General features: G+C 31.4%; 2 protein-coding genes across 3 annotated transcripts in view; both read right to left on the minus strand.

The window, feature by feature from the left end:
• The window catches only part of LOC306778525 (fibroblast growth factor receptor substrate 2-like), a 6,320-nt gene extending 4,245 nt beyond the window's left edge, over positions 1-2,075 (minus strand). Inside the window, exons 1-3 of the mRNA XM_079270041.1 lie at positions 1,742-2,075; positions 940-1,022; positions 773-864 (exon numbers count right to left, since the gene is read on the minus strand). Coding sequence (XP_079126167.1) covers positions 773-838 — 66 coding nt within the window. The 5' untranslated portion in view covers positions 839-864; positions 940-1,022; positions 1,742-2,075. The remainder of the gene's footprint in view (positions 1-772; positions 865-939; positions 1,023-1,741) is intronic.
• Positions 2,076-3,284: 1,209 nt separating this feature from the next.
• ptprbl (protein tyrosine phosphatase receptor type B, like) overlaps positions 3,285-12,500 on the minus strand; it is a 78,962-nt gene continuing 69,746 nt past the window's right edge. Inside the window, exons 29-31 of one of the 2 annotated variants that reach the window (XM_079271440.1) lie at positions 10,981-11,116; positions 5,057-5,177; positions 3,285-3,676 (exon numbers count right to left, since the gene is read on the minus strand). In XM_079271440.1, the coding sequence (XP_079127566.1) occupies positions 3,657-3,676; positions 5,057-5,177; positions 10,981-11,116 (277 nt within the window). In that variant the 3' untranslated portion in view covers positions 3,285-3,656. The remainder of the gene's footprint in view (positions 3,677-5,056; positions 5,178-10,980; positions 11,117-12,500) is intronic. The other variant, XM_079271441.1, reaches the window with a different exon arrangement.

The following is a 12,500-nucleotide window of genomic DNA, read 5'->3' on the forward strand; positions in this document are numbered from 1 at the left end:
CAACACAGTCAGAGGCCGGTACACCACAACAACAACACAGTCAGAGGCAGGTACACCACCACAACAACATAGTCAGAGGCAGGTACACCACCACAACAACACAGTCAGAGGCAGGTACACCACAACGAGACATACAGAAACACTTTGTCCGACGTGAATGCGAGTAATCGTCAGCAGGTCAATGTGTTTGTTAAAGAATTTCTCCCAAACGATTGGCCCAAAACGTTCGATCAAACTTCGGTATGCGTGTAAGCTCCGCCCGACAATCGGACTGATCTTTGATAGGTTTCCAGACTGCTACTGTTCTGTACTAAACATTGTGAGTCTACGTTACCGAGCGCCCCCTCTGGTAAAGATAGAGTGAAGTTGTGAATGTGTTAATTCAACCTGTTCTTTCAGTGGTGTATTTGAATAGTTATGCAGAATTGGAATTACATAAATTGGAAAGCTGAAACTCTTGTGCAGCTCAGTTGTATTTGTGTGAAATAAAGCTGTATAAACATGTCTGACGACTCATAATAAAAAAGCCAATTGTTCTTTTAGATGCTTTTGACGTCCCTGTGTAAAATCAGCTGTTGTGACCTCTAGACTAATCACCGCCTCACGAGACTTTACATCCACCAACGAGAGGCTCTTTTGTAGATATATTGACAATGAGGTGGTTTCTAAGCTGTGTCTATTACATACAAGTGCTCGCCGTCCACCAGCCGAAAAATAGGCTACAACAACAGGTCTATGTGGGTCTCTCCAAGTTAATCTGATACAAACTCACCTTGAATTTACTTTGATGATTATCTGGAATTGACTCTTTCTCTGGACAGCTTAAACAGCTACCCATGGCTTCTTCAGAGCACCATCTGATGTCTGGGACACAAAGACGTGATTAAAGAAATGTCCACACTGAGCTTTCGATGAGATGTTTCTCTGGAGGATCCTCACCTAGATCCTGCCTCCAGTAGACCTGGTTCCATCCTCAGAGGGACTCGCATGCTCTGGTTGATCTGGAAACATGAACAGCAGCTCTGTAGAGACATCCGAGGTCACGTGACGATGAAGTTGAGTGAAAGATTAGCTCAATTAAAAAATCAATTAATCATTTAAATCACAAAGAACTCTAGAGTATAGCTGGCTGATTAGTCCACGAGCAGATAACCGTAGAGGTAAAACCAGAGAGACCTGTCAATCACTGTGTAGCCCCGCCCCTACAGCATACCAGGTAAAAGTGTCTGTGTTAAGTGTGACCAGTGTTCCCAGTTAAAAGTGTGTGTGTCCAGTGTTCCCAGTTAAAAGTGTGTGTTCCCAGTTAAAAGTGTGTGTTCCCAGTTAAAAGTGTGTGTGTCCAGTGTTCCCAGTTAAAAGTGTGTGTGTCCAGTGTTCCCAGTTAAAAGTGTGTGTGTGTCCAGTGTTCCCAGTTAATAGTGTGTGTGTGTGTCCAGTGTTCCCAGTTAAAAGTGTGTGTGTCCAGTGTTCCAAGTTAATAGTGTGTGTGTGTGTCCAGTGTTCCCAGTTAAGTGTGTTAAACCATCGGAAAGAACAGACCCAACCAGCAGCTAAAAAGTTAACGTCCACTAACTAACGTAACGTGACGTCACTAGCTAGCGAGTTAGCCTAAGGTTAACCCTAACCTCTCAGTAAGCTAACACAGATTCCAGCTAACTACTTAGCTCCGAGGCTAACTAAAGCTAGCTCTCTCTACCGGCTGAAGAACCCATGATTTAGTGTTAAAGACATTGATACTCACACAGTCTTAGTGGTGGAACACAGCCTCACATCCAGTCCGATGTAACCGAGATATAACCGACCACTAACCGACCCCAGCTAGCGTTAGCTCGATGCTACTCCTCCATCTTTCCTCTGCGCTGCTAGAGCGCCAAAAAACAACAATCACAACTTCTTCCAGAGGGTCTAACGCAGTTAAAACGATGATAAACTGTTTAGATCCATCGGTGGTTCCTCCGTGGTTCACTAGATCCCGTCCTAACGAACTTTATTATCGATATAAAACGAGTTTTCCTCCGTCGAACAGTGTTTTTCTGCCGCTAGCCTGTTGGTGCTAAATCACTGCTAAACTTAGCTTAAACTTCCGAGAGTTCAGCAGCTTCAATGTGGCGAACACCCGTAGCTGTGCGCATGCGCGAGGGGGCCGTGTGGTTTGGGGAGAGAGCCGAGTGACGTCATCTGGAAATATACATAACTACTCTTTCATTATGCGCCATCATGTGTATCTGAAGTATTCAAGTCCTGTACTTCAGCACAAGTACTAATGCCACAGTGTGATGTGTATAAATGTAGTTCAAGTAGTTATTACTGCTGCATTAATGTGTGTTTCATGTTCATTACTTTATATCCTAAAGTACATATAAGTACAGTAAAAAGTACAACATGTACCTCTGCTATGTAGTACAGTTAAAAGTATAATATGTACCTCTGAGGTGTAGTACAGTATAAAGTACATTTTTACCTCAGATGTAATACAGTTAAAAGTACAATATGTACCTCTGATATGTAGTACAGTATAAAGTACCATATGTACCTCTGCGATGTAGTACAGTATAAAGTACACTATGTACCTCTGAGATGTAGTACAGTATAAAGTACCATATGTACCTCTGCGATGTAGTACAGTATAAAGTACAATATGTACCTCTGAGGTGTAGTACAGTATAAAGTACAACATGTACCTCTGAGATGTAGTACAGTATAAAGTACAATATGTACCTCTGAGATGTAGTACAGTATAAAGTACTCTATGTACCTCCGAGATGTAGTACAGTATAAAGTACAATATGTACCTCTGCGATGTAGTACAGTATAAAGTACAACATGTACCTCTGAGATGTAGTACAGTATAAAGTACAACATGTACCTCTGAGATGTAGTGCAGTATAAATTACATGTACCTCTGCGATGTAGTACAGTATAAAGTACAATATGTACCTCTGATATGTAGTACAGTATAAAGTACAATATGTACCTCTGAGATGTAGTACAGTAAAAAGTATATTTGTGGAGAAGTAGAAAGTAAGTTTGAATGTGTACTTCCGTCCTCTACTTAAGTAAAAGTACTTGTGGTACTTTTAGTAAACTCGTGTACTTTCCTCCACAGTAACTGTACATGTTGGAGCAGGTTTTTGTCCTTTATGAAGGATTCATCAGAGAAATACTTCTTCTTTGGTGTTTATTTAACTGCTCTCACACTCAATATGTCCTTTTTAAATAAAATACATGATGCAAACTTCAAATGATATCTTACATACATTTACCATTCAAAACAATGATTTCACCTTCAACACTTCAATTTTAATAGTTTTTGATGAACATAAAACACATATTTTACTTGCAGCTTGTGACAGATATGTAACATTTTGTGTTTTTGAGACATTTCTGCTCTTGTCATTGGTTCAGAGTTGTGATGTCACACATATATGTATATACACACATATGCATTCATTCAGAGTTTGGAGAAGCATGTGAATGTTTTATGTAATAACTGTTATAAGCAAATATTAATACTCATAAAACAAAATGAAAACATAATTTAGAAATATATCTATATAAAGAAATATACACAAATACATACAGATATGAAGTATATGTACAGTGGTCTAACATATTGATCAGTAGTCTGATATATTGATCAGAGGTCTATAGAATCTTTAACATCTGTGCAGGGTCTCTGTGGAAAAAGATCAACATATTTATATGAAAATACACATATATATATATCTATATATATATATATACAGTAAATATATATATGGAACAGATATTTTAACTCTAATGTCTCTAAATGACCTACAAGTGTAGATTGACCAACAATAAGCTACAGGTGTAAATTGACCAACAATAAACGACAGGTGTAGATTGACCAACAATACGCTACAGGTGTAAATTGACCAACAATAAACTACAGGTGTAGATTGACCAACAATACGCTACAAGGTGTAAATTGACCAACAATAAGCTACAAGTGTAGATTGACCAATAATAAACTACAGGTGTAGATTGACCAACAATAAACTACAGGTGTAGATTGACCAACAATAAGCTACAGGTGTAGATTGACCAACAATAAGCTACAGGTGTAGATTGACCAACAATAAGCTACAGGTGTAGATTGACCAATAATAAACTACAGGTGTAGATTGACCAATAATAAATTACAGGTGTAGATTGACCAACAATAAACTACAGGTGTAGATTGACCAACAATAAACTACAGGTGTAGATTGACCAATAATAAACTACAGGTGTAGATTGACCAACAATAAACTACAGGTGTAGATTGACCAATAATAAACTACAGGTGTAGATTGACCAACAATAAACTACAGGTGTAGATTGACCAACAATAAACTACAGGTGTAGATTGACCAATAATAAACTACAGGTGTAGATTGACCAACAATAAACTACAGGTGTAGATTGACCAATAATAAATTACATGTGTAGATTGACCAACAATAAGCTACAGGTGTAGATTGACCAATAATAAACTACAGGTGTAGATTGACCAACAATAAACTACAGGTGTAGATTGACCAACAATAAGCTCCAGGTGTAGATTGACCAATAATAAACTACAGGTGTAGATTGACCAACAATAAGCTACAGGTGTAGATTGACCAATAATAAATTACAGGTGTAGATTGACCAATAATAAACTACAGGTGTAGATTGACCAACAATAAGCTACAGGTGTAGATTGACCAACAATAAACTACAGGTGTAGATTGACCAACAATAACCTACAGGTGTAGATTGACCAACAATAAACTACAGGTGTAGATTGACTAACAATACGCTACAGGTGTAGCGTGATCAATAATAAGCTACAGGTGTAGATTGACCAACAATAAGCTACAAGTGTAGATTGACTAACAATAAACTACAGGTGTAGATTGACTAACAATACGCTACAGGTGTAGCGTGATCAATAATAAGCTACAGGTGTAGATTGACCAACAATAAGCTACAGGTGTAGATTGACCAACAATAAGCTACAGGTGTAGATTGACCAACAATAAACTACAGGTGTAGATTGATAATCACTTACCTCTTTGGGAGTTGTAGTTTACATTGGCATAGACGGGGTAGAGGAGGTTCTCCTGCTCACTGTGGAGCTTTCTGGCTCTGAGAACATCACGAACACACTGATGGAGGTACGCATACTGACACTGAGGAGGTGGAAGAGAAACTACGTTACATTAACGTAACATTATATAATATGATGTAACATAACATAACATAGCATAGTATATACTGTATATTACATAACATAACATAGCATCATACAACATAACATAACATAATATAATGTAACATAACATAAAATAGTATATTATATATGTTACGTAACATTACATAACATGACACAGTATATTACGTAACATATCATAGTATAGTATATATATTACGGAACATATCATTGTATAGTATCGTATATATATTACGTAACATAACATAGTATGGTATATATATTACGTAACATAACATAGTATCGTATATATATATTACGTAACATAACATAACATAACATAGTATAGTATAGTACACTGTATATTGCATACCGTAACATAACATAGCATAATACAATATAACAGGGTTAGGTTTACGTAACATGACATTATATTACGTAACATATCATAGTATAGTATAGTATATATATTACGTAACATATCATAGTATAGTATAGTATATATATTACGTAACATATCATAGTATAGTATAGTATATATATTACATAACATATCATAGTATCGTACAGTATATATATTACGTAACATATCATAGTATAGTATATATATTACGTAACATCACATCGTATAGTATATATATTACGTAACATAACATAGTATAGTATATATATTACGTAACATATCATAGTATAGTATATATATTACGTAACATAACATAGTATAGTATATATATTACGTAACATAACATAGTATAGTATAGTATATATATTACGTAACATAACATAGTATAGTATATATATTACGTAACATAACATAGTATAGTATATATATTACGTAACATATCATAGTATAGTATATATATTACGTAACATAACATCGTATAGTATATATATTACGTAACATAACATCGTATAGTATAGTATATATATTACGTAACATAACATAGTATAGTATAGTATATATATTACGTAACATAACATAACATAACATAGTATAGTATAGTACAATGTATATTGCATACCGTAACATAACATAGCATAATACAACATAACATAACATAATACAATGTAACACAACATAAAATAGTATGTTATATGTTTTACGTAACATTACATAACATGACAGTATATTACGTAACATATCATAGTATAGTATAGTATATATATTACGTAACATATCATAGTATAGTATAGTATATATATTACGTAACATAACATAGTATAGTATATATATTACGTAACATAACATAGTATAGTATATCATAGTATATATATTACGTAACATAACATGGTATAGTATAGTATATATATTACGTAACATAACATAGTATAGTATAGTATATATATTACGTAAGATAACATAGTATAGTATAGTATATATATTACATAACATAACATAGTATAGTATAGTATATATATTACGTAACATATAGTATGGTATAGTATATATATTACGTAACATATCATAGTATAGTATATATATTACGTAACATAACATCGTATAGTATATATATTGCGTAACATAACATAGTATAGTATATATATTACGTAACATATCATAGTATAGTATATATATTACGTAACATAACATCGTATAGTATATATATTGCGTAACATAACATCGTATAGTATATATATATTACGTAACATAACATCGTATGGTATATATATTACGTAGTATAACATAGTATAGTATATATATTACGTAACATAACATAGTATAGTATATATATTACGTAACATAACATAGTATAGTATATATATTACGTAACATAACATAGTATAGTATAGTATATATATTACGTAACATAACATAGTATAGTATATATATTACGTAACATAACATAGTATAGTATATATATTACGTAACATAACATAGTATAGTATATATATTACGTAACATAACATAGTATAGTATATATATTACGTAACATAACATGGTATAGTATATATATTACATAACATAACATAATATAGTATATATATTACGTAACATAACATCGTATAGTATATATATTACGTAACATAACACAGTATAGTATATATATTACATAACATAACATAGTATAGTATAGTATATATATTACGTAACATATAGTATGGTATAGTATATATATTACGTAACATATCATAGTATAGTATATATATTACGTAACATAACATCGTATAGTATATATATTACGTAACATAACACAGTATAGTATATATATTACGTAACATAACATAGTATAGTATATATATTACGTAACATAACATGGTATAGTATATATATTACATAACATAACATAATATAGTATATATATTACGTAACATAGTATAGTATAGTATATATATTACGTAACATAACATAGTATAGTATATATATTACGTAACATAACATAGTATAGTATATATATTACGTAACATAACATGGTATAGTATATATATTACATAACATAACATAATATAGTATATATATTACGTAACATAACATCGTATAGTATATATATTACGTAACATAACACAGTATAGTATATATATTACGTAACATAACATAGTATAGTATATATATTACATAACATAACATAGTATAGTATATATATTACGTAACATATCATAGTATAGTATATATATTACGTAACATAACATCGTATAGTATATATATTACGTAACATAACATAGTATAGTATAGTATATATATTACGTAACATATCATAGTATAGTATATATATTACGTAACATAACATAGTATAGTATATATATTACGTAACATAACATAGTATAGTATAGTATATATATTACGTAACATATCATAGTATAGTATATATATTACGTAACATAACATCGTATAGTATATATATTACGTAACATAACATAGTATAGTATAGTACACTGTATATTGCATACCGTAACATAACATAGCATAATACAATATAACATAACATAATACAATGTAACATAACATAAAATAGTATGTAATATGTTTTACGTAACATTACATAACATGACAGTATATTACGTAACATATAGTATAGTATAGTATATATATTACGTAACATATCATAGTATCGTATAGTATATATATTACGTAACATAACATAGTATAGTATAGTATATATATTACGTAACATATCATAGTATAGTATATATATTACGTAACATATCATAGTATGGTATAGTATATATATTACGTAACATATCATAGTATAGTATATATATTACGTAACATATCATAGTATGGTATAGTATATATATTACGTAACATATCATAGTATAGTATATATATTACGTAACATATCATAGTATAGTATATATATTACGTAACATAACATCGTATAGTATATATATTACGTAACATAACACAGTATAGTATATATATTACGTAACATATCATAGTATAGTATATATATTACGTAACATAACATAGTATAGTATAGTATATATATTACGTAACATAACATCGTATAGTATATATATTATGTAACATAACATAGTATAGTATAGTATATATATTACGTAACATAACATAGTATAGTATAGTATAGATATTACGTAACATAACATAGTATAGTATATATATTACGTAACATAACATCGTATAGTATATATATTATGTAACATAACATAGTATAGTATAGTATATATATTACGTAACATATCATAGTATAGTATATATATTACGTAACATAACATAGTATAGTATAGTATAGATATTACGTAACATAACATAGTATAGTATAGTATAGATATTACGTAACATAACATAGTATAGTATATATATTACGTAACATAACATAGTATAGTATATATATTACGTAACATGACATAGTATAGTATATATATTACGTAACATGACATAGTATAGTATAGTATATATATTACGTAACATAACATAGTATAGTATAGTATAGATATTACGTAACATAACATAGTATAGTATATATATTACGTAACATAACATAGTATAGTATATATATTACGTAACATAACATGGTATAGTATATATATTACATAACATAACATAATATAGTATATATATTACGTAACATAACATCGTATAGTATATATATTACGTAACATAACACAGTATAGTATATATATTACGTAACATAACATAGTATAGTATATATATTACATAACATAACATAGTATAGTATATATATTACGTAACATATCATAGTATAGTATATATATTACGTAACATAACATCATATAGTATATATATTACGTAACATAACATAGTATAGTATAGTATATATATTACGTAACATATCATAGTATAGTATATATATTACGTAACATAACATAGTATATATATTACGTAACATAACATAGTATAGTATAGTATATATATTACGTAACATATCATAGTATAGTATATATATTACGTAACATAACATCGTATAGTATATATATTACGTAACATAACATAGTATAGTATAGTACACTGTATATTGCATACCGTAACATAACATAGCATAATACAATATAACATAACATAATACAATGTAACATAACATAAAATAGTATGTAATATGTTTTACGTAACATTACATAACATGACAGTATATTACGTAACATATAGTATAGTATAGTATATATATTACGTAACATATCATAGTATCGTATAGTATATATATTACGTAACATAACATAGTATAGTATAGTATATATATTACGTAACATATCATAGTATAGTATATATATTACGTAACATATCATAGTATGGTATAGTATATATATTACGTAACATATCATAGTATAGTATATATATTACGTAACATATCATAGTATGGTATAGTATATATATTACGTAACATATCATAGTATAGTATATATATTACGTAACATATCATAGTATAGTATATATATTACGTAACATAACATCGTATAGTATATATATTACGTAACATAACACAGTATAGTATATATATTACGTAACATATCATAGTATAGTATATATATTACGTAACATAACATAGTATAGTATAGTATATATATTACGTAACATAACATCGTATAGTATATATATTATGTAACATAACATAGTATAGTATAGTATATATATTACGTAACATAACATAGTATAGTATAGTATAGATATTACGTAACATAACATAGTATAGTATATATATTACGTAACATAACATCGTATAGTATATATATTATGTAACATAACATAGTATAGTATAGTATATATATTACGTAACATATCATAGTATAGTATATATATTACGTAACATAACATAGTATAGTATAGTATAGATATTACGTAACATAACATAGTATAGTATAGTATAGATATTACGTAACATAACATAGTATAGTATATATATTACGTAACATAACATAGTATAGTATATATATTACGTAACATGACATAGTATAGTATATATATTACGTAACATGACATAGTATAGTATAGTATATATATTACGTAACATAACATAGTATAGTATAGTATAGATATTACGTAACATAACATAGTATAGTATAGTATAGATATTACGTAACATAACATAGTATAGTATATATATTACGTAACATAACATAGTATAGTATATATATTACGTAACATGACATAGTATAGTATATATATTACGTAACATGACATAGTATAGTATAGTATATATATTACGTAACATAACATAGTATAGTATATATATTACGTAACATAACATAGTATAGTATATATATTACGTAACATAACATAGTATAGTATATATATTACGTAACATAACATAGTATAGTATATATATTACGTAACATGACATGACATTATATCACATAATATAACACCTCACCTCGGTCTGCACCATGTGTGACCGGTGAAGTCTCAGGTCAAAGACGGAGCCGTAGATATCGAGCACGTCTTTGGTGTCCAGCTGCTGCAGCACTCGATCCAGAACGATGAAGGTTCCTGTACGACCCACTCCGGCACTGACATACACACCAAACGCCATTAAAATAACACTGAATCCAACAGATCAACACAGAATGAACAGCGGCCCGTTCCTCGTACGTGGCTAACTGAGTTAGCCGGATACTTTTCAGGATAAGATGACATAAGTCAGGCTTTTCGGTTCCACGAAGCAAGTTCGGCAAAATCACCATGGCAACACATCCAAAAGCTTGAACCTGCTCCAGCGCAGGCTCAGTGAAGGTAGCTGGATAAGCTGCCACTCCCCCGGAAAACATGGCCGCTCCTGTCACATCCGGGTTATACGGGAGTTGATGAAATGCATGTAAAGTGAGACACACGTGATCCTTAAAAGCAGCGGAGCAAACTAAGAAGCCTCTGTTGCATTAATGTGCAGCTCCTTCCTCAGAGATGCACTGATGAAGGAGGATATTAGTTAGATGAGCGTTTTATAGGGAGAGACTTCTTCCACATCGCCAAGATCCGTCATCACATCACGATGACTTCCTGTACGAGCGCTGTCCATTCTGCCCACAAGGAATCATTTCTTTCCAGAGCTTCTGGAGCAGACATTGAACACCACACTGCCTGTCCCACAGACTGGATGCAGCCTTGAGCTGTTGTGCGAGTGCTGCGTTGTTGTAGTGTCGGCGATGCGGAGAACATGGGGAAAGCCGCTGCATGCCGCGCTGTTGGTCCAGTTGATTTGGCGCTTAATAAACTTACGGATGTGTTCATCACGTCACCATGGCACATATTGTGCTGACTCAGCATTCTGAGTCATGTGTGTGTGCTTAGTGTGTACTTGCTCTCATGTCCTCTTGATGGCTGGTTGCATACATGAGGTTAAAGCACTCATAATGATATGAGTGTTATTAGTACAGCAGCACATCATTACTGTAGAACATGATGAAGGTGGATCATGATGAGAACACAGAGAATCACACACTATTGATCTTCACTGCTTCAGTTGATTGAATGTCTGATGATGAATAACACACACACACATACTGATCCGCCCACACACACACATTCACACTGCTAGTTCTACATGTGATCTACACACACATGTACACACACACATACAGTACATGATGCATGAGGCATACAGCACATATGTCCTCATGTTAATGAGTGTCATTGGATCCTCGTTGGGCTTGTTTTTATTATTATTCTGAAGAGTTGAGATCATTATTGTCGCTGTAGATCTCATTGGATGATGCATCATGAAGTCTACTGCCAGCAGCACATAAAGACATGTCATGTGATTGGTTGGGCTGATGAGGCATTAAAATGAGCCGCTTCATTCCCAACACTGACGCATTGAACGTGTCTGATGTGTTGCCGTGCTTCTTGTCTGGTCCTCTCAGCGGTGCCGCTGTTATATTTTGCTGTGATTACGGT

The sequence above is a fragment of the Melanostigma gelatinosum genome, assembly GCF_949748355.1.
Source record: "Melanostigma gelatinosum genome assembly, chromosome: 1".
In the NCBI taxonomy this organism is placed as follows: Eukaryota; Metazoa; Chordata; class Actinopteri; order Perciformes; family Zoarcidae; genus Melanostigma; species Melanostigma gelatinosum.